This window comes from Coregonus clupeaformis, unplaced genomic scaffold (assembly GCF_020615455.1).
Source record: "Coregonus clupeaformis isolate EN_2021a unplaced genomic scaffold, ASM2061545v1 scaf1004, whole genome shotgun sequence".
NCBI classification, from domain to species: domain Eukaryota; kingdom Metazoa; phylum Chordata; class Actinopteri; order Salmoniformes; family Salmonidae; genus Coregonus; species Coregonus clupeaformis.
The window spans coordinates 828-25,169 of NW_025534458.1; the positions used below are offsets into that span (position 1 = coordinate 828).

Genomic DNA, 24,342 nt, shown 5'->3' on the forward strand with positions numbered 1-24,342 from the left:
GATTCAATGCCAATCATGGGAACACAGTGGTAAACATTTAAAATGCTGCTGCTCCTTAACCATTTCAGCTACAAACCTTTAAAACAACTTTAACATTTTCAAAACGTTATAAACTATACAAATTCAAACAAGTATTAACTAGCAGATAATAACATACCAACAATAATAGTAACTCTTGAACCATTCAAGCTAGAGACACAAACCAACATTGACATGTTCTGGCTATCCTATCCAATCTATCAATTTTTCCATCTACCTACTTTTCCCAACTATAACCAGTCACGTCCATTACTACTGCAGTGACTACCACTACTATAACTTATTTCACAACCATAAATACCATAAGACAAGCTAGCAAGAACACACATTTTCTTTAGGAAATTGACTATTTTACTTATTATTATTTTCTCTTAGATTTGGCACAGTGATGTTTTTTGTTAGACTGATGTTCCAGCTCAACACACCAGTCCCGACTAAGGATGATGTCCTTGGTGCCGTCGACAAGCAACTGTATCGTCAATTCAAGAATCAGACGAACACTCAAACCACCTTCCAGAATGGGACTTATATCAGTGAGTTCAATAAATTAGGCTTATATCATGAAGACATTTATTTCCACTCTATAAAATATTTTTTTAGGTAAACGTTCAACTGCTTCCGCTATGTAAATACTTCTTGAATGTTTTCTAATGTTGAAACACCTAAATTGTAGCATTTCATTTTGTCTGTTGCTATAGTGACCATTGTTTTGTGTGCTCACAGAACTTACAGATACTTCATTTGCCGTCGATCTTGGTTTCAAAATAACCAATGTAACCATGGTGTCGCAAAGTAATAGCCTCACATTCACCAATGAGACCTACAGCCAGATAGAGGATTCAATTAACAGCCTAGTAAGATACTTCTATACATACGATACATCCATAGTCATGTTCAGGTCATGATAGTAATTGACAACTTTGTGTTTTGTCCCCTTTTAGCTCCATGATATTCTTTGTAAACCAGACAGCAAACAGTTTGACTTTCCCAAACCCATCTTCACGTAAGTACAACGTCATGTCCGGAACCAACCCAGCTTTCTCAACTGCACTCTTTAGAATGTCTGCAGATGTCATACAGCTGCTGTTTGTACAGCTAAACAGGATGGAGGGAACATGTTCAACTCTCACACGAAACCAATTGTTACGTCCACAGTACTGTTGGCACTCCAATCAGGGCAGAAGTGATGTGTATGTATACAAAAGGAAGACATCAACCTCCCTAGTGCTTTTCTAGAGGAAGTCTTAAAAGTCTCAGGTATGCTGCTTTTGTTGCTATTTCTGTTTGTTATTACGGTGAGTCATCAAACACCATGTCAAATATGTGTAATACTCAATCTCGAAAAAACACTTTCACATCTATGGTACTGTATATGACATATTACAAGTTTATAATCCCCCATAAATGTATTTTCATTTATATTCTAGGTCTCCTGCCAACCACTGTTGCCCCAACAACCACCACCACCACTGTGGCTTCCACTACGGCAATTAAAACTGCAGGTCCTCCAACAACAACCACAATTGTACTTCCTACAACGACAACTGCAACTTTGACCTCAACTTCTATGTCTTCAGTGACATCAACAACTAGGTAAGCAAGATAATTTAGTATAATTATTTTATGCAATTCAATTAACACTTTGTCAATCAAGGAACCTTTGAAACGAAGAAGCATGTATATCCGTGCTTGTGTCGTTAACTACTGATATTTTCATAAAGCATTCAAAATGTCAGCCTTTCTTTAGAAAAGCTCTTTGAGTACCTCAGTTGGTAGAAGGGCGCGTATAAATCCAATCTATTGTTATTAGTGTGCTTGCTGAAGGCAAGACCACCATATTTCCTACATACTTCTTCTAATTATTTGATTAATTTAGCCCGCTCTAGCACTTAAACGCTTCAAGCTATGAACACGGAACCAAATTAGATTACTTGAGAAAATATTTTTTGCATTAATACCTTTAGTCCTACAACAATATTTAAATCAGCTCCCAATGTATTTCAACACCAAACCAACATTGATATTTTCAGACTGACCCAACTTAGATTGCTTTTATTCAGCTTTTTTATACTATTTATACTTGTTGAACTATAACCATTTTAAAGTTGCATAAAAGCTCCATAGGCTTTAATGAGAAATGTTTGGTTTCGCCACTTCTCTTGAACTATTTATGCTACAAAGACCAAACCAACGTTGAAATGTACAGACTGACCCATATTAGATTGCTTGTCAAAAGCTTCAAATATTCTAAAACTTTTAGTACCGTAATGATATAATTAGCATAAATGGTCATAACACTTCATGGATTCAATGCCAATCATGGGAACACAGTGGTAAACATTTAAAATGCTGCTGCTTCTTAACCATTTTAGCTACAAACTTTTAAAACAACTTTAACATTTTCAAAACGTTATAAACTATACGAATTCAAACAAGTATAAACTAGCATATAATAACCTACCAACAATAATAGTAACTCTTGAACCATTCAAGCTAGAGACACAAACCAACATTGACATGTTCTGGCTATCCTATCCAATCTATCAATTTTTCCATCTACCTACTTTTCCCAACTATAACCAGTCACTTCCATTACTACTGCAGTGACTACCACAACTATAACTTATTTCACAACCATAAATACCTTAAGACAAGCTAGCAAGAACACACATTTTCTTAAGGAAATTGACTTTTTTATTAATTATTATTTTCTCTTAGATTTGGCACAGTGATGTTTTTTGTTAGACTGATGTTCCAGCTCAACACACCAGTCCCCACTAAGGATGATGTCCCCTTGGTGCCGTCGACAAGCAACTGTATCGTCAATTCAACAATCAGACAAACACTCAAACCACCTTCCAGAATGGAACTTATATCAGTGAGTTCAATAAATTAGGCTTATATCATGAAGACATTTATTTCACTCTATAATTCTTTTTTTTTATAGGTAAACATTCAACTGCTTCCGCTATGTAAATACTTCTAGAATGTTTTCTAATGTTGAAACACCTAAATTGTAGCATTTCATTTTGTCTGTTGCTATAGTGACCATTGTTTTGTGTGCTCACAGAACTTACAGATACTTCATTTGCCGTCGATCTTGGTTTCAAAATAACCAATGTAACCATGGTGTCGCAAAGTAATAGCCTCACATTCACCAATGAGACCTACAGCCAGATAGAGGATTCAATTAACAGCCTAGTAAGATACTTCTATACATACGATACATCCATAGTCATGTTCAGGTCATGATAGTAATTGACAACTTTGTGTTTTGTCCCCTTTTAGCTCCATGATATTCTTTGTAAACCAGACAGCAAACAGTTTGACTTTCCCAAACCCATCTTCACGTAAGTACAACGTCATGTCCGTGAACCAACCCAGCTTTTCTCAACTGCACTCTTTAGAATGTCTGCAGATGTCATACAGCTGCTGTTTGTACAGCTAAACAGGATGGAGGGAACATGTTCAACTCTCACACGAAACCAATTGTTACGTCCACAGTACTGTTGGCACTCCAATCAGGGCAGAAGTGATGTATGTATACAAAAAGGAAGACATCAACCTCCCTAGTGCTTTTCTAGAGGAAGTCTTAAAAAGTCTCAGGTATGCTGCTTTTGTTGCTATTTCTGTTTGTTATTACGGTGAGTCATCAAACACCATGTCAAATATGTGTAATACTCAATCTCGAAAAAACACTTTCACATCTATGGTACTGTATATGACATATTACAAGTTTATAATCCCCCATAAATGTATTTTCATTTATATTCTAGGTCTCCTGCCAACCACTGTTGCCCCAACAACCACCACCACCACTGTGGCTTCCACTACGGCAATTAAAACTGCAGGTCCTCCAACAACAACCACAATTGTACTTCCTACAACGACAACTGCAACTTTGACCTCAACTTCTATGTCTTCAGTGACATCAACAACTAGGTAAGCAAGATAATTTAGTATAATTATTTTATGCAATTCAATTAACACTTTGTCAATCAAGGAACCTTTGAAACGAAGAAGCATGTATATCCGTGCTTGTGTCGTTAACTACTGATATTTTCATAAAGCATTCAAAATGTCAGCCTTTCTTTAGAAAAGCTCTTTGAGTACCTCAGTTGGTAGAAGGGCGCTATATAAATCCAATCTATTGTTATTAGTGTGCTTGCTGAAGGCAAGACCACCATATTTCCTACATACTTCTTCTAATTATTTGATTAATTTAGCCCGCTCTAGCACTTAAACGCTTCAAGCTATGAACACGGAACCAAATTAGATTACTTGAGAAAATATTTTTTTGCATTAATACCTTTAGTCCTACAACAATATTTAAATCAGCTCCCAATGCATTTCAACACCAAACCAACATTGATATTTTCAGACTGACCCAACTTAGATTGCTTTTATTCAGCTTTTTATACTATTTATACTTGTTGAACTATAACCATTTTAAAGTTGCATAAAAGCTCCATAGGCTTTAATGAGAAATGTTTGGTTTCGCCACTTCTCTTGAACTATTTATGCAACAAAGACCAAACCAACGTTGAAATGTACAGACTGACCCATATTAGATTGCTTGTCAAAAGCTTCAAATATTCTAAAACTTTTTATGAACCGTAATGATATAATTTGCATAAATTAGCATAACACTTCATGGAATCAATGCCAATCATGGGAACACAGTGGTAAACATTTAAAATGCTGCTGCTCCTTAACCATTTCAGCTACAAACATTTAAAACAACTTTAACATTTTCAAAACGTTATAAACTATACGAATTCAAACAAGTATAAACTAGCATATAATAACCTACCAACAATAATAGTAACTCTTGAACCATTCAAGCTAGAGACACAAACCAACATTGACATGTTCTGGCTATCCTATCCAATCTATAAATTTTTCCATCTACCTACTTTTCCCAACTATAACCAGTCACTTCCATTACTACTGCAGTGACTACCACTACTATAACTTATTTCACAACCATAAATACCTTAAGACAAGCTAGCAAGAACACACATTTTCTTAAGGAAATTGACTTTTTATTAATTATTATTTTCTCTTAGATTTGGCACAGTGATGTTTTTTGTTAGACTGATGTTCCAGCTCAACACACCAGTCCCCACTAAGGATGATGTCCTTGGTGCCGTCGACAAGCAACTGTATCGTCAATTCAACAATCAGACAAACACTCAAACCACCTTCCAGAATGGAACTTATATCAGTGAGTTCAATAAATTAGGCTTATATCATGAAGACATTTATTTCCACTCTATAATTCTTTTTTTTATAGGTAAACATTCAACTGCTTCCGCTATGTAAATACTTCTAGAATGTTTTCTAATGTTGAAACACCTAAATTGTAGCATTTCATTTTGTCTGTTGCTATAGTGACCATTGTTTTGTGTGCTCACAGAACTTACAGATACTTCATTTGCCGTCGATCTTGGTTTCAAAATAACCAATGTAACCATGGTGTCGCAAAGTAATAGCCTCACATTCACCAATGAGACCTACAGCCAGATAGAGGATTCAATTAACAGCCTAGTAAGATACTTCTATACATACGATACATCCATAGTCATGTTCAGGTCATGATAGTAATTGACAACTTTGTGTTTTGTCCCCTTTTAGCTCCATGATATTCTTTGTAAACCAGACAGCAAACAGTTTGACTTTCCCAAACCCATCTTCACGTAAGTACAACGTCATGTCCGTGAACCAACCCAGCTTTCTCAACTGCACTCTTTAGAATGTCTGCAGATGTCATACAGCTGCTGTTTGTACAGCTAAACAGGATGGAGGGAACATGTTCAACTCTCACACGAAACCAATTGTTACGTCCACAGTACTGTTGGCACTCCAATCAGGGCAGAAGTGATGTATGTATACAAAAAGGAAGACATCAACCTCCCTAGTGCTTTTCTAGAGGAAGTCTTAAAAGTCTCAGGTATGCTGCTTTTGTTGCTATTTCTGTTTGTTATTACGGTGAGTCATCAAACACCATGTCAAATATGTGTAATACTCAATCTCGAAAAAACACTTTCACATCTATGGTACTGTATATGACATATTACAAGTTTATAATCCCCCATAAATGTATTTTCATTTATATTCTAGGTCTCCTGCCAACCACTGTTGCCCCAACAACCACCACCACCACTGTGGCTTCCACTACGGCAATTAAAACTGCAGGTCCTCCAACAACAACCACAATTGTACTTCCTACAACGACAACTGCAACTTTGACCTCAACTTCTATGTCTTCAGTGACATCAACAACTAGGTAAGCAAGATAATTTAGTATAATTATTTTATGCAATTCAATTAACACTTTGTCAATCAAGGAACCTTTGAAACGAAGAAGCATGTATATCCGTGCTTGTGTCGTTAACTACTGATATTTTCATAAAGCATTCAAAATGTCAGCCTTTCTTTAGAAAAGCTCTTTGAGTACCTCAGTTGGTAGAAGGGCGCTATATAAATCCAATCTATTGTTATTAGTGTGCTTGCTGAAGGCAAGACCACCATATTTCCTACATACTTCTTCTAATTATTTGATTAATTTAGCCCGCTCTAGCACTTAAACGCTTCAAGCTATGAACACGGAACCAAATTAGATTACTTGAGAAAATATTTTTTTGCATTAATACCTTTAGTCCTACAACAATATTTAAATCAGCTCCCAATGCATTTCAACACCAAACCAACATTGATATTTTCAGACTGACCCAACTTAGATTGCTTTTATTCAGCTTTTTTTATACTATTTATACTTGTTGAACTATAACCATTTTAAAGTTGCATAAAAGCTCCATAGGCTTTAATGAGAAATGTTTGGTTTCGCCACTTCTCTTGAACTATTTATGCTACAAAGACCAAACCAACGTTGAAATGTACAGACTGACCCATATTAGATTGCTTGTCAAAAGCTTCAAATATTCTAAAACTTTTATGTACCGTAATGATATAATTTGCATAAATGGTCATAACACTTCATGGATTCAATGCCAATCATGGGAACACAGTGGTAAACATTTAAAATGCTGCTGCTCCTTAACCATTTCAGCTACAAACATTTAAAACAACTTTAACATTTTCAAAACGTTATAAACTATACGAATTCAAACAAGTATAAACTAGCATATAATAACCTACCAACAATAATAGTAACTCTTGAACCATTCAAGCTAGAGACACAAACCAACATTGACATGTTCTGGCTATCCTATCCAATCTATAAATTTTTCCATCTACCTACTTTTCCCAACTATAACCAGTCACTTCCATTACTACTGCAGTGACTACCACTACTATAACTTATTTCACAACCATAAATACCTTAAGACAAGCTAGCAAGAACACACATTTTCTTAAGGAAATTGACTTTTTTATTAATTATTATTTTCTCTTAGATTTGGCACAGTGATGTTTTTTGTTAGACTGATGTTCCAGCTCAACACACCAGTCCCCACTAAGGATGATGTCCTTGGTGCCGTCGACAAGCAACTGTATCGTCAATTCAACAATCAGACAAACACTCAAACCACCTTCCAGAATGGAACTTATATCAGTGAGTTCAATAAATTAGGCTTATATCATGAAGACATTTATTTCCACTCTATAATTCTTTTTTTTATAGGTAAACATTCAACTGCTTCCGCTTATGTAAATACTTCTAGAATGTTTTCTAATGTTGAAACACCTAAATTGTAGCATTTCATTTTGTCTGTTGCTATAGTGACCATTGTTTTGTGTGCTCACAGAACTTACAGATACTTCATTTGCCGTCGATCTTGGTTTCAAAATAACCAATGTAACCATGGTGTCGCAAAGTAATAGCCTCACATTCACCAATGAGACCTACAGCCAGATAGAGGATTCAATTAACAGCCTAGTAAGATACTTCTATACATACGATACATCCATAGTCATGTTCAGGTCATGATAGTAATTGACAACTTTGTGTTTTGTCCCCTTTTAGCTCCATGATATTCTTTGTAAACCAGACAGCAAACAGTTTGACTTTCCCAAACCCATCTTCACGTAAGTACAACGTCATGTCCGTGAACCAACCCAGCTTTCTCAACTGCACTCTTTAGAATGTCTGCAGATGTCATACAGCTGCTGTTTGTACAGCTAAACAGGATGGAGGGAACATGTTCAACTCTCACACGAAACCAATTGTTACGTCCACAGTACTGTTGGCACTCCAATCAGGGCAGAAGTGATGTATGTATACAAAAAGGAAGACATCAACCTCCCTAGTGCTTTTCTAGAGGAAGTCTTAAAAGTCTCAGGTATGCTGCTTTTGTTGCTATTTCTGTTTGTTATTACGGTGAGTCATCAAACACCATGTCAAATATGTGTAATACTCAATCTCGAAAAAACACTTTCACATCTATGGTACTGTATATGACATATTACAAGTTTATAATCCCCCCATAAATGTATTTTCATTTATATTCTAGGTCTCCTGCCAACCACTGTTGCCCCAACAACCACCACCACCACTGTGGCTTCCACTACGGCAATTAAAACTGCAGGTCCTCCAACAACAACCACAATTGTACTTCCTACAACGACAACTGCAACTTTGACCTCAACTTCTATGTCTTCAGTGACATCAACAACTAGGTAAGCAAGATAATTTAGTATAATTATTTTATGCAATTCAATTAACACTTTGTCAATCAAGGAACCTTTGAAACGAAGAAGCATGTATATCCGTGCTTGTGTCGTTAACTACTGATATTTTCATAAAGCATTCAAAATGTCAGCCTTTCTTTAGAAAAGCTCTTTGAGTACCTCAGTTGGTAGAAGGGCGCTATATAAATCCAATCTATTGTTATTAGTGTGCTTGCTGAAGGCAAGACCACCATATTTCCTACATACTTCTTCTAATTATTTGATTAATTTAGCCCGCTCTAGCACTTAAACGCTTCAAGCTATGAACACGGAACCAAATTAGATTACTTGAGAAAATATTTTTTTGCATTAATACCTTTAGTCCTACAACAATATTTAAATCAGCTCCCAATGCATTTCAACACCAAACCAACATTGATATTTTCAGACTGACCCAACTTAGATTGCTTTTATTCAGCTTTTTTATACTATTTATACTTGTTGAACTATAACCATTTTAAAGTTGCATAAAAGCTCCATAGGCTTTAATGAGAAATGTTTGGTTTCGCCACTTCTCTTGAACTATTTATGCAACAAAGACCAAACCAACGTTGAAATGTACAGACTGACCCATATTAGATTGCTTGTCAAAAGCTTCAAATATTCTAAAACTTTTATGAACCGTAATGATATAATTTGCATAAATTAGCATAACACTTCATGGAATCAATGCCAATCATGGGAACACAGTGGTAAACATTTAAAATGCTGCTGCTCCTTAACCATTTCAGCTACAAACATTTAAAACAACTTTAACATTTTCAAAACGTTATAAACTATACGAATTCAAACAAGTATAAACTAGCATATAATAACCTACCAACAATAATAGTAACTCTTGAACCATTCAAGCTAGAGACACAAACCAACATTGACATGTTCTGGCTATCCTATCCAATCTATAAATTTTTCCATCTACCTACTTTTCCCAACTATAACCAGTCACTTCCATTACTACTGCAGTGACTACCACTACTATAACTTATTTCACAACCATAAATACCTTAAGACAAGCTAGCAAGAACACACATTTTCTTAAGGAAATTGACTTTTTTATTAATTATTATTTTCTCTTAGATTTGGCACAGTGATGTTTTTTGTTAGACTGATGTTCCAGCTCAACACACCAGTCCCCACTAAGGATGATGTCCTTGGTGCCGTCGACAAGCAACTGTATCGTCAATTCAACAATCAGACAAACACTCAAACCACCTTCCAGAATGGAACTTATATCAGTGAGTTCAATAAATTAGGCTTATATCATGAAGACATTTATTTCCACTCTATAATTCTTTTTTTTATAGGTAAACATTCAACTGCTTCCGCTATGTAAATACTTCTAGAATGTTTTCTAATGTTGAAACTCCTAAATTGTAGCATTTCATTTTGTCTGTTGCTATAGTGACCATTGTTTTGTGTGCTCACAGAACTTACAGATACTTCATTTGCCGTCGATCTTGGTTTCAAAATAACCAATGTAACCATGGTGTCGCAAAGTAATAGCCTCACATTCACCAATGAGACCTACAGCCAGATAGAGGATTCAATTAACAGCCTAGTAAGATACTTCTATACATACGATACATCCATAGTCATGTTCAGGTCATGATAGTAATTGACAACTTTGTGTTTTGTCCCCTTTTAGCTCCATGATATTCTTTGTAAACCAGACAGCAAACAGTTTGACTTTCCCAAACCCATCTTCACGTAAGTACAACGTCATGTCCGTGAACCAACCCAGCTTTCTCAACTGCACTCTTTAGAATGTCTGCAGATGTCATACAGCTGCTGTTTGTACAGCTAAACAGGATGGAGGGAACATGTTCAACTCTCACACGAAACCAATTGTTACGTCCACAGTACTGTTGGCACTCCAATCAGGGCAGAAGTGATGTATGTATACAAAAAGGAAGACATCAACCTCCCTAGTGCTTTTCTAGAGGAAGTCTTAAAAGTCTCAGGTATGCTGCTTTTGTTGCTATTTCTGTTTGTTATTACGGTGAGTCATCAAACACCATGTCAAATATGTGTAATACTCAATCTCGAAAAAACACTTTCACATCTATGGTACTGTATATGACATATTACAAGTTTATAATCCCCCATAAATGTATTTTCATTTATATTCTAGGTCTCCTGCCAACCACTGTTGCCCCAACAACCACCACCACCACTGTGGCTTCCACTACGGCAATTAAAACTGCAGGTCCTCCAACAACAACCACAATTGTACTTCCTACAACGACAACTGCAACTTTGACCTCAACTTCTATGTCTTCAGTGACATCAACAACTAGGTAAGCAAGATAATTTAGTATAATTATTTTATGCAATTCAATTAACACTTTGTCAATCAAGGAACCTTTGAAACGAAGAAGCATGTATATCCGTGCTTGTGTCGTTAACTACTGATATTTTCATAAAGCATTCAAAATGTCAGCCTTTCTTTAGAAAAGCTCTTTGAGTACCTCAGTTGGTAGAAGGGCGCTATATAAATCCAATCTATTGTTATTAGTGTGCTTGCTGAAGGCAAGACCACCATATTTCCTACATACTTCTTCTAATTATTTGATTAATTTAGCCCGCTCTAGCACTTAAACGCTTCAAGCTATGAACACGGAACCAAATTAGATTACTTGAGAAAATATTTTTTGCATTAATACCTTTAGTCCTACAACAATATTTAAATCAGCTCCCAATGCATTTCAACACCAAACCAACATTGATATTTTCAGACTGACCCAACTTAGATTGCTTTTATTCAGCTTTTTTATACTATTTATACTTGTTGAACTATAACCATTTTAAAGTTGCATAAAAGCTCCATAGGCTTTAATGAGAAATGTTTGGTTTCGCCGCTTCTCTTGAACTATTTATGCTACAAAGACCAAACCAACGTTGAAATGTACAGACTGACCCATATTAGATTGCTTGTCAAAAGCTTCAAATATTCTAAAACTTGTATGTACCGTAATGATATAATTAGCATAAATTGGTCATAACACTTCATGGATTCAATGCCAATCATGGGAACACAGTGGTAAACATTTAAAATGCTGCTGCTCCTTAACCATTTCAGCTACAAACATTTAAAACAACTTTAACATTTTCAAAACGTTATAAACTATACGAATTCAAACAAGTATAAACTAGCATATAATAACCTACCAACAATAATAGTAACTCTTGAACCATTCAAGCTAGAGACACAAACCAACATTGACATGTTCTGGCTATCCTATCCAATCTATAAATTTTTCCATCTACCTACTTTTCCCAACTATAACCAGTCACTTCCATTACTACTGCAGTGACTACCACTACTATAACTTATTTCACAACCATAAATACCTTAAGACAAGCTAGCAAGAACACACATTTTCTTAAGGAAATTGACTTTTTTATTAATTATTATTTTCTCTTAGATTTGGCACAGTGATGTTTTTTGTTAGACTGATGTTCCAGCTCAACACACCAGTCCCCACTAAGGATGATGTCCTTGGTGCCGTCGACAAGCAACTGTATCGTCAATTCAACAATCAGACAAACACTCAAACCACCTTCCAGAATGGAACTTATATCAGTGAGTTCAATAAATTAGGCTTATATCATGAAGACATTTATTTCCACTCTATAATTCTTTTTTTTATAGGTAAACATTCAACTGCTTCCGCTATGTAAATACTTCTAGAATGTTTTCTAATGTTGAAACACCTAAATTGTAGCATTTCATTTTGTCTGTTGCTATAGTGACCATTGTTTTGTGTGCTCACAGAACTTACAGATACTTCATTTGCCGTCGATCTTGGTTTCAAAATAATCAATGTAACCATGGTGTCGCAAAGTAATAGCCTCACATTCACCAATGAGACCTACAGCCAGATAGAGGATTCAATTAACAGCCTAGTAAGATACTTCTATACATACGATACATCCATGGTCATGTTCAGGTCATGATAGTAATTGACAACTTTGTGTTTTGTCCCCTTTTAGCTCCATGATATTCTTTGTAAACCAGACAGCAAACAGTTTGACTTTCCCAAACCCATCTTCACGTAAGTACAACGTCATGTCCGTGAACCAACCCAGCTTTCTCAACTGCACTCTTTAGAATGTCTGCAGATGTCATACAGCTGCTGTTTGTACAGCTAAACAGGATGGAGGGAACATGTTCAACTCTCACACAAAACCAATTGTTACGTCCACAGTACTGTTGGCACTCCAATCAGGGCAGAAGTGATGTATGTATACAAAAAGGAAGACATCAACCTCCCTAGTGCTTTTCTAGAGGAAGTCTTAAAAGTCTCAGGTATGCTGCTTTTGTTGCTATTTCTGTTTGTTATTACGGTGAGTCATCAAACACCATGTCAAATATGTGTAATACTCAATCTCGAAAAAACACTTTCACATCTATGGTACTGTATATGACATATTACAAGTTTATAATCCCCCATAAATGTATTTTCATTTATATTCTAGGTCTCCTGCCAACCACTGTTGCCCCAACAACCACCACCACCACTGTGGCTTCCACTACGGCAATTAAAACTGCAGGTCCTCCAACAACAACCACAATTGTACTTCCTACAACGACAACTGCAACTTTGACCTCAACTTCTATGTCTTCAGTGACATCAACAACTAGGTAAGCAAGATAATTTAGTATAATTATTTTATGCAATTCAATTAACACTTTGTCAATCAAGGAACCTTTGAAACGAAGAAGCATGTATATCCGTGCTTGTGTCGTTAACTACTGATATTTTCATAAAGCATTCAAAATGTCAGCCTTTCTTTAGAAAAGCTCTTTGAGTACCTCAGTTGGTAGAAGGGCGCTATATAAATCCAATCTATTGTTATTAGTGTGCTTGCTGAAGGCAAGACCACCATATTTCCTACATACTTCTTCTAATTATTTGATTAATTTAGCCCGCTCTAGCACTTAAACGCTTCAAGCTATGAACACGGAACCAAATTAGATTACTTGAGAAAATATTTTTTTGCATTAATACCTTTAGTCCTACAACAATATTTAAATCAGCTCCCAATGCATTTCAACACCAAACCAACATTGATATTTTCAGACTGACCCAACTTAGATTGCTTTTATTCAGCTTTTTTATACTATTTATACTTGTTGAACTATAACCATTTTAAAGTTGCATAAAAGCTCCATAGGCTTTAATGAGAAATGTTTGGTTTCGCCACTTCTCTTGAACTATTTATGCTACAAAGACCAAACCAACGTTGAAATGTACAGACTGACCCATATTAGATTGCTTGTCAAAAGCTTCAAATATTCTAAAACTTGTATGTACCTTAATGATATAATTAGCATAAATGGTCATAACACTTCATGGATTCAATGCCAATCATGGGAACACAGTGGTAAACATTTAAAATGCTGCTGCTCCTTAACCATTTCAGCTACAAACATTTAAAACAACTTTAACATTTTCAAAACGTTATAAACTATACGAATTCAAACAAGTATAAACTAGCATATAATAACCTACCAACAATAATAGTAACTCTTGAACCATTCAAGCTAGAGACACAAACCAACATTGACATGTTCTGGCTATCCTATCCAATCTATAAATTTTTCCATCTACCTACTTTTCCCAACTATAACCAGTCACTTCCATTACTACTGCAGTGACTACCACTACTATAACTTATTTCACAACCATAAATACCTTAAGACAAGCTAGCAAGAACACACATTTTCTTAAGGAAATTGACTTTTTTATTAATTATTATTTTCTCTTAGATTTGGCACAGTGATGTTTTTTGTTAGACTGATGTTCCAGCTCAACACACCAGTCCCCACTAAGGATGATGTCCTTGGTGCCGTCGACAAGCAACTGTATCGTCAATTCAACAATCAGACAAACACTCAAACCACCTTCCAGAATGGAACTTATATCAGTGAGTTCAATAAATTAGGCTTATATCATGAAGACATTTATTTCCACTCTATAATTCTTTTTTTTATAGGTAAACATTCAACTGCTTCCGCTATGTAAATACTTCTAGAATGTTTTCTAATGTTGAAACACCTAAATTGTAGCATTTCATTTTGTCTGTTGCTATAGTGACCATTGTTTTGTGTGCTCACAGAACTTACAGATACTTCATTTGCCGTCGATCTTGGTTTCAAAATAATCAATGTAACCATGGTGTCGCAAAGTAATAGCCTCACATTCACCAATGAGACCTACAGCCAGATAGAGGATTCAATTAACAGCCTAGTAAGATACTTCTATACATACGATACATCCATGGTCATGTTCAGGTCATGATAGTAATTGACAACTTTGTGTTTTGTCCCCTTTTAGCTCCATGATATTCTTTGTAAACCAGACAGCAAACAGTTTGACTTTCCCAAACCCATCTTCACGTAAGTACAACGTCATGTCCGTGAACCAACCCAGCTTTCTCAACTGCACTCTTTAGAATGTCTGCAGATGTCATACAGCTGCTGTTTGTACAGCTAAACAGGATGGAGGGAACATGTTCAACTCTCACACGAAAACCAATTGTTACGTCCACAGTACTGTTGGCACTCCAATCAGGGCAGAAGTGATGTATGTATACAAAAAGGAAGACATCAACCTCCCTAGTGCTTTTCTAGAGGAAGTCTTAAAAGTCTCAGGTATGCTGCTTTTGTTGCTATTTCTGTTTGTTATTACGGTGAGTCATCAAACACCATGTCAAATATGTGTAATACTCAATCTCGAAAAAACACTTTCACATCTATGGTACTGTATATGACATATTACAAGTTTATAATCCCCCATAAATGTATTTTCATTTATATTCTAGGTCTCCTGCCAACCACTGTTGCCCCAACAACCACCACCACCACTGTGGCTTCCACTACGGCAATTAAAACTGCAGGTCCTCCAACAACAACCACAATTGTACTTCCTACAACGACAACTGCAACTTTGACCTCAACTTCTATGTCTTCAGTGACATCAACAACTAGGTAAGCAAGATAATTTAGTATAATTATTTTATGCAATTCAATTAACACTTTGTCAATCAAGGAACCTTTGAAACGAAGAAGCATGTATATCCGTGCTTGTGTCGTTAACTACTGATATTTTCATAAAGCATTCAAAATGTCAGCCTTTCTTTAGAAAAGCTCTTTGAGTACCTCAGTTGGTAGAAGGGCGCTATATAAATCCAATCTATTGTTATTAGTGTGCTTGCTGAAGGCAAGACCACCATATTTCCTACATACTTCTTCTAATTATTTGATTAATTTAGCCCGCTCTAGCACTTAAACGCTTCAAGCTATGAACACGGAACCAAATTAGATTACTTGAGAAAATATTTTTTTGCATTAATACCTTTAGTCCTACAACAATATTTAAATCAGCTCCCAATGCATTTCAACACCAAACCAACATTGATATTTTCAGACTGACCCAACTTAGATTGCTTTTATTCAGCTTTTTATACTATTTATACTTGTTGAACTATAACCATTTTAAAGTTGCATAAAAGCTCCATAGGCTTTAATGAGAAATGTTTGGTTTCGCCACTTCTCTTGAACTATTTATGCTACAAAGACCAAACCAACGTTGAAATGTACAGACTGACCCATATTAGATTGCTTGTCAAAAGCTTCAAATATTCTAAAACTTGTATGTACCTTAATGATATAATTAGCATAAATGGTCATAACACTTCATGGATTCAATGCCAATCATGGGAACACAGTGGTAAACATTTAAAATGCTGCTGCTCCTTAACCATTTCAGCTACAAACATTTAAAACAACTTTAACATTTTCAAAACGTTATAAACTATACGAATTCAAACAAGTATAAACTAGCATATAATAACCTACCAACAATAATAGTAACTCTTGAACCATTCAAGCTAGAGACACAAACCAACATTGACATGTTCTGGCTATCCTATCCAATCTATAAATTTTTCCATCTACCTACTTTTCCCAACTATAACCAGTCACTTCCATTACTACTGCAGTGACTACCACTACTATAACTTATTTCACAACCATAAATACCTTAAGACAAGCTAGCAAGAACACACATTTTCTTAAGGAAATTGACTTTTTTATTAATTATTATTTTCTCTTAGATTTGGCACAGTGATGTTTTTTGTTAGACTGATGTTCCAGCTCAACACACCAGTCCCCACTAAGGATGATGTCCTTGGTGCCGTCGACAAGCAACTGTATCGTCAATTCAACAATCAGACAAACACTCAAACCACCTTCCAGAATGGAACTTATATCAGTGAGTTCAATAAATTAGGCTTATATCATGAAGACATTTATTTCCACTCTATAATTCTTTTTTTTTATAGGTAAACATTCAACTGCTTCCGCTATGTAAATACTTCTAGAATGTTTTCTAATGTTGAAACACCTAAATTGTAGCATTTCATTTTGTCTGTTGCTATAGTGACCATTGTTTTGTGTGCTCACAGAACTTACAGATACTTCATTTGCCGTCGATCTTGGTTTCAAAATAACCAATGTAACCATGGTGTCGCAAAGTAATAGCCTCACATTCACCAATGAGACCTACAGCCAGATAGAGGATTCAATTAACAGCCTAGTAAGATACTTCTATACATACGATACATCCATGGTCATGTTCAGGTCATGATAGTAATTGACAACTTTGTGTTTTGTCCCCTTTTAGCTCCATGATATTCTTTGTAAACCAGACAGCAAACAGTTTGACTTTCCCAAACCCATCTTCACGTAAGTACAACGTCATGTCCGTGAACCAACCCAGCTTTCTCAACTGCACTCTTTAGAATGTCTGCAGATGTCATACAGCTGCTGTTTGTACAGCTAAACAGGATGGAGGGAACATGTTCAACTCTCACACAAACCAATTGTTACGTCCACAGTACTGTTGGCACTCCAATCAGGGCAGAAGTGATGTATGTATACAAAAGGAAGACATCAACCTCCCTAGTGCTTTTCTAGAGGAAGTCTTAAAAGTCTCAGGTATGCTGCTTTTGTTGCTATTTCTGTTTGTTATTACGGTGAGTCATCAAACACCATGTCAAATATGTGTAATACTCAATCTCGAAAAAACACTTTCACATCTATGGTACTGTATATGACATATTACAAGTTTATAATCCCCCCATAAATGTATTTTCATTTATATTCTAGGTCTCCTGCCAACCACTGTTGCCCCAACAACCACCACCACCACTGTGGCTTCCACTACGGCAATTAAAACTGCAGGTCCTCCAACAACAACCACAATTGTACTTCCTACAACGACAACTGCAACTTTGACCTCAACTTCTATGTCTTCAGTGACATCAACAACTAGGTAAGCAAGATAATTTAGTATAATTATTTTATGCAATTCAATTAACACTTTGTCAATCAAGGAACCTTTGAAACGAAGAAGCATGTATATCCGTGCTTGTGTCGTTAACTACTGATATTTTCATAAAGCATTCAAAATGTCAGCCTTTCTTTAGAAAAGCTCTTTGAGTACCTCAGTTGGTAGAAGGGCGCTATATAAATCCAATCTATTGTTATTAGTGTGCTTGCTGAAGGCAAGACCACCATATTTCCTACATACTTCTTCTAATTATTTGATTAATTTAGCCCGCTCTAGCACTTAAACGCTTCAAGCTATGAACACGGAACCAAATTAGATTACTTGAGAAAATATTTTTTTGCATTAATACCTTTAGTCCTACAACAATATTTAAATCAGCTCCCAATGCATTTCAACACCAAACCAACATTGATATTTTCAGACTGACCCAACTTAGATTGCTTTTATTCAGCTTTTTTATACTATTTATACTTGTTGAACTATAACCATTTTAAAGTTGCATAAAAGCTCCATAGGCTTTAATGAGAAATGTTTGGTTTCGCCACTTCTCTTGAACTATTTATGCTACAAAGACCAAACCAACGTTGAAATGTACAGACTGACCCATATTAGATTGCTTGTCAAAAGCTTCAAATATTCTAAAACTTGTATGTACCGTAATGATATAATTAGCATAAATGGTCATAACACTTCATGGATTCAATGCCAATCATGGGAACACAGTGGTAAACATTTAAAATGCTGCTGCTCCTTAACCATTTCAGCTACAAACATTTAAAACAACTTTAACATTTTCAAAACGTTATAAACTATACGAATTCAAACAAGTATAAACTAGCATATAATAACCTACCAACAATAATAGTAACTCTTGAACCATTCAAGCTAGAGACACAAACCAACATTGACATGTTCTGGCTATCCTATCCAATCTATAAATTTTTCCATCTACCTACTTTTCCCAACTATAACCAGCCACTTCCATTACTACTGCAGTGACTACCACTACTATAACTTATTTCACAACCATAAATACCTTAAGACAAGCTAGCAAGAACACACATTTTCTTAAGGAAATTGACTTTTTTATTAATTATTATTTTCTCTTAGATTTGGCACAGTGATGTTTTTTGTTAGACTGATGTTCCAGCTCAACACACCAGTCCCCACTAAGGATGATGTCCTTGGTGCCGTCGACAAGCAACTGTATCGTCAATTCAACAATCAGACAAACACTCAAACCACCTTCCAGAATGGAACTTATATCAGTGAGTTCAATAAATTAGGCTTATATCATGAAGACATTTATTTCCACTCTATAATTCTTTTTTTTATAGGTAAACATTCAACTGCTTCCGCTATGTAAATACTTCTAGAATGTTTTCTAATGTTGAAACTCCTAAATTGTAGCATTTCATTTTGTCTGTTGCTATAGTGACCATTGTTTTGTGTGCTCACAGAACTTACAGATACTTCATTTGCCGTCGATCTTGGTTTCAAAATAACCAATGTAACCATGGTGTCGCAAAGTAATAGCCTCACATTCACCAATGAGACCTACAGCCAGATAGAGGATTCAATTAACAGCCTAGTAAGATACTTCTATACATACGATACATCCATAGTCATGTTCAGGTCATGATAGTAATTGACAACTTTGTGTTTTGTCCCCTTTTAGCTCCATGATATTCTTTGTAAACCAGACAGCAAACAGTTTGACTTTCCCAAACCCATCTTCACGTAAGTACAACGTCATGTCCGTGAACCAACCCAGCTTTCTCAACTGCACTCTTTAGAATGTCTGCAGATGTCATACAGCTGCTGTTTGTACAGCTAAACAGGATGGAGGGAACATGTTCAACTCTCACACGAAACCAATTGTTACGTCCACAGTACTGTTGGCACTCCAATCAGGGCAGAAGTGATGTATGTATACAAAAGGAAGACATCAACCTCCCTAGTGCTTTTCTAGAGGAAGTCTTAAAAGTCTCAGGTATGCTGCTTTTGTTGCTATTTCTGTTTGTTATTACGGTGAGTCATCAAACACCATGTCAAATATGTGTAATACTCAATCTCGAAAAAACACTTTCACATCTATGGTACTGTATATGACATATTACAAGTTTATAATCCCCCCATAAATGTATTTTCATTTATATTCTAGGTCTCCTGCCAACCACTGTTGCCCCAACAACCACCACCACCACTGTGGCTTCCACTACGGCAATTAAAACTGCAGGTCCTCCAACAACAACCACAATTGTACTTCCTACAACGACAACTGCAACTTTGACCTCAACTTCTATGTCTTCAGTGACATCAACAACTAGGTAAGCAAGATAATTTAGTATAATTATTTTATGCAATTCAATTAACACTTTGTCAATCAAGGAACCTTTGAAACGAAGAAGCATGTATATCCGTGCTTGTGTCGTTAACTACTGATATTTTCATAAAGCATTCAAAATGTCAGCCTTTCTTTAGAAAAGCTCTTTGAGTACCTCAGTTGGTAGAAGGGTGCTATATAAATCCAATCTATTGTTATTAGTGTGCTTGCTGAAGGCAAGACCACCATATTTCCTACATACTTCTTCTAATTATTTGATTAATTTAGCCCGCTCTAGCACTTAAACGCTTCAAGCTATGAACACGGAACCAAATTAGATTACTTGAGAAAATATTTTTTGCATTAATACCTTTAGTCCTACAACAATATTTAAATCAGCTCCCAATGTATTTCAACACCAAACCAACATTGATATTTTCAGACTGACCCAACTTAGATTGCTTTTATTCAGCTTTTTTATACTATTTATACTTGTTGAACTATAACCATTTTAAAGTTGCATACAAGCTCCATAGGCTTTAATGAGAAATGTTTTGTTTCGCCGCTTCTCTTGAACTATTTATGCTACAAAGACCAAACCAACGTTGAAATGTACAGACTGACCCATATTAGATTGCTTGTCAAAAGCTTCAAATATTCTAAAACTTGTATGTACCGTAATGATATAATTAGCATAAATGGTCATAACACTTCATGGATTCAATGCCAATCATGGGAACACAGTGGTAAACATTTAAAATGCTGCTGCTCCTTAACCATTTCAGCTACAAACATTTAAAACAACTTTAACATTTTCAAAACGTTATAAACTATACGAATTCAAACAAGTATAAACTAGCATATAATAACCTACCAACAATAATAGTAACTCTTGAACCATTCAAGCTAGAGACACAAACCAACATTGACATGTTCTGGCTATCCTATCCAATCTATAAATTTTTCCATCTACCTACTTTTCCCAACTATAACCAGTCACTTCCATTACTACTGCAGTGACTACCACTACTATAACTTATTTCACAACCATAAATACCTTAAGACAAGCTAGCAAGAACACACATTTTCTTAAGGAAATTGACTTTTTTATTAATTATTATTTTCTCTTAGATTTGGCACAGTGATGTTTTTTGTTAGACTGATGTTCCAGCTCAACACACCAGTCCCCACTAAGGATGATGTCCTTGGTGCCGTCGACAAGCAACTGTATCGTCAATTCAACAATCAGACAAACACTCAAACCACCTTCCAGAATGGAACTTATATCAGTGAGTTCAATAAATTAGGCTTATATCATGAAGACATTTATTTCCACTCTATAATTCTTTTTTTATAGGTAAACATTCAACTGCTTCCGCTATGTAAATACTTCTAGAATGTTTTCTAATGTTGAAACTCCTAAATTGTAGCATTTCATTTTGTCTGTTGCTATAGTGACCATTGTTTTGTGTGCTCACAGAACTTACAGATACTTCATTTGCCGTCGATCTTGGTTTCAAAATAACCAATGTAACCATGGTGTCGCAAAGTAATAGCCTCACATTCACCAATGAGACCTACAGCCAGATAGAGGATTCAATTAACAGCCTAGTAAGATACTTCTATACATACGATACATCCATAGTCATGTTCAGGTCATGATAGTAATTGACAACTTTGTGTTTTGTCCCCTTTTAGCTCCATGATATTCTTTGTAAACCAGACAGCAAACAGTTTGACTTTCCCAAACCCATCTTCACGTAAGTACAACGTCATGTCCGTGAACCAACCCAGCTTTCTCAACTGCACTCTTTAGAATGTCTGCAGATGTCATACAGCTGCTGTTTGTACAGCTAAACAGGATGGAGGGAACATGTTCAACTCTCACACGAAACCAATTGTTACGTCCACAGTACTGTTGGCACTCCAATCAGGGCAGAAGTGATGTATGTATACAAAAGGAAGACATCAACCTCCCTAGTGCTTTTCTAGAGGAAGTCTTAAAAGTCTCAGGTATGCTGCTTTTGTTGCTATTTCTGTTTGTTATTACGGTGAGTCATCAAACACCATGTCAAATATGTGTAATACTCAATCTCAAAAAAACACTTTCACATCTATGGTACTGTATATGACATATTACAAGTTTATAATCCCCCCATAAATGTATTTTCATTTATATTCTAGGTCTCCTGCCAACCACTGTTGCCCCAACAACCACCACCACCACTGTGGCTTCCACTACGGCAATTAAAACTGCAGGTCCTCCAACAACAACCACAATTGTACTTCCTACAACGACAACTGCAACTTTGACCTCAACTTCTATGTCTTCAGTGACATCAACAACTAGGTAAGCAAGATAATTTAGTATAATTATTTTATGCAATTCAATTAACACTTTGTCAATCAAGGAACCTTTGAAACGAAGAAGCATGTATATCCGTGCTTGTGTCGTTAACTACTGATATTTTCATAAAGCATTCAAAATGTCAGCCTTTCTTTAGAAAAGCTCTTTGAGTACCTCAGTTGGTAGAAGGGTGCTATATAAATCCAATCTATTGTTATTAGTGTGCTTGCTGAAGGCAAGACCACCATATTTCCTACATACTTCTTCTAATTATTTGATTAATTTAGCCCGCTCTAGCACTTAAACGCTTCAAGCTATGAACACGGAACCAAATTAGATTACTTGAGAAAATATTTTTTTGCATTAATACCTTTAGTCCTACAACAATATTTAAATCAGCTCCCAATGTATTTCAACACCAAACCAACATTGATATTTTCAGACTGACCCAACTTAGATTGCTTTTATTCAGCTTTTTTATACTATTTATACTTGTTGAACTTTAACCATTTTAAAGTTGCATAAAAGCTCCATAGGCTTTAATGAGAAATGTTTGGTTTCGCCACTTCTCTTGAACTATTTATGCTACAAAGACCAAACCAACGTTGAAATGTACAGACTGACCCATATTAGATTACTTGTCAAAAGCTTCAAATATTCTAAAACTTGTATGTACCGTAATGATATAATTAGCATAAATGGTCATAACACTTCATGGATTCAATGCCAATCATGGGAACACAGTGGTAAACATTTAAAATGCTGCTGCTCCTTAACCATTTCAGCTACAAACATTTAAAACAACTTTAACATTTTCAAAACGTTATAAACTATACGAATTCAAACAAGTATAAACTAGCATATAATAACCTACCAAGAATAATAGTAACTATTGAACCATTCAAGCTAGAGACACAAACCAACATTGACATGTTCTGGCTATCCTATCCAATCTATAAATTTTTCCATCTACCTACTTTTCCCAACTATAACCAGTCACTTCCATTACTACTGCAGTGACTACCACTACTATAACTTATTTCACAACCATAAATACCTTAAGACAAGCTAGCAAGAACACACATTTTCTTAAGGAAATTGACTTTTTTATTAATTATTATTTTCTCTTAGATTTGGCACAGTGATGTTTTTTGTTAGACTGATGTTCCAGCTCAACACACCAGTCCCCACTAAGGATGATGTCCTTGGTGCCGTCGACAAGCAACTGTATCGTCAATTCAACAATCAGACAAACACTCAAACCACCTTCCAGAATGGAACTTATATCAGTGAGTTCAATAAATTAGGCTTATATCATGAAGACATTTATTTCCACTCTATAATTCTTTTTTTTATAGGTAAACATTCAACTGCTTCCGCTATGTAAATACTTCTAGAATGTTTTCTAATGTTGAAACTCCTAAATTGTAGCATTTAATTTTGTCTGTTGCTATAGTGACCATTGTTTTGTGTGCTCACAGAACTTACAGATACTTCATTTGCCGTCGATCTTGGTTTCAAAATAACCAATGTAACCATGGTGTCGCAAAGTAATAGCCTCACATTCACCAATGAGACCT

The 24,342-nt window shown here is 35.7% G+C and overlaps 1 protein-coding gene and 2 long non-coding RNA genes across 3 annotated transcripts; all 3 read left to right on the plus strand.

The window, feature by feature from the left end:
- The first annotated feature begins 768 nt into the window (after nt 1-768).
- Nucleotides 769-1,229, plus strand: LOC123486111. The gene is made up of 3 exons (XR_006659248.1): nt 769-893; nt 981-1,042; nt 1,195-1,229. It is a non-coding gene; the product is annotated as an uncharacterized LOC123486111 (long non-coding RNA).
- Nucleotides 1,230-1,239: 10 nt separating this feature from the next.
- LOC123486112 lies at nt 1,240-2,831 on the plus strand. The gene is made up of 3 exons (XR_006659249.1): nt 1,240-1,296; nt 1,467-1,632; nt 2,758-2,831. It is a non-coding gene; the product is annotated as an uncharacterized LOC123486112 (long non-coding RNA).
- A 985-nt stretch (nt 2,832-3,816) lies between these two features.
- LOC121561102 (mucin-5AC-like) lies at nt 3,817-22,741 on the plus strand. Its single transcript, XM_045217307.1, has 41 exons — nt 3,817-3,981; nt 5,109-5,266; nt 5,459-5,589; nt 5,677-5,738; nt 5,892-5,992; nt 6,163-6,328; nt 7,458-7,615; nt 7,809-7,939; nt 8,027-8,088; nt 8,242-8,342; nt 8,514-8,679; nt 9,808-9,965; nt 10,158-10,288; nt 10,376-10,437; nt 10,591-10,691; nt 10,862-11,027; nt 12,156-12,313; nt 12,506-12,636; nt 12,724-12,785; nt 12,939-13,039; nt 13,210-13,375; nt 14,504-14,661; nt 14,854-14,984; nt 15,072-15,133; nt 15,288-15,388; nt 15,559-15,724; nt 16,852-17,009; nt 17,203-17,333; nt 17,421-17,482; nt 17,635-17,734; nt 17,906-18,071; nt 19,200-19,357; nt 19,550-19,680; nt 19,768-19,829; nt 19,983-20,082; nt 20,254-20,419; nt 21,547-21,704; nt 21,896-22,026; nt 22,114-22,175; nt 22,329-22,428; nt 22,600-22,741. Exons 1-30 carry the CDS (start codon nt 3,956-3,958, stop codon nt 17,711-17,713), a joined length of 3,546 nt encoding a protein of 1,181 aa, XP_045073242.1. The 5' UTR covers nt 3,817-3,955; the 3' UTR covers nt 17,714-17,734; nt 17,906-18,071; nt 19,200-19,357; nt 19,550-19,680; nt 19,768-19,829; nt 19,983-20,082; nt 20,254-20,419; nt 21,547-21,704; nt 21,896-22,026; nt 22,114-22,175; nt 22,329-22,428; nt 22,600-22,741.
- Nucleotides 22,742-24,342: the final 1,601 nt, after the last annotated feature.

What these genes read in the sequence shown, in the direction of transcription:
- LOC121561102 (XM_045217307.1), top strand. Translation starts at nt 3,956, where the DNA reads ATGTCTTCAGTGACATCAACAACTAG. An exon ending in GGAAGTCTTAAAAGTCTCAG is followed by an intron (nt 15,389 to 15,558) that starts GTATGCTGCTTT and finishes TTTATATTCTAG; the next exon opens with GTCTCCTGCCAACCACTGTT. An exon ending in CCAGAATGGAACTTATATCA is followed by an intron (nt 17,010 to 17,202) that starts GTGAGTTCAATA and finishes GTGTGCTCACAG; the next exon opens with AACTTACAGATACTTCATTT.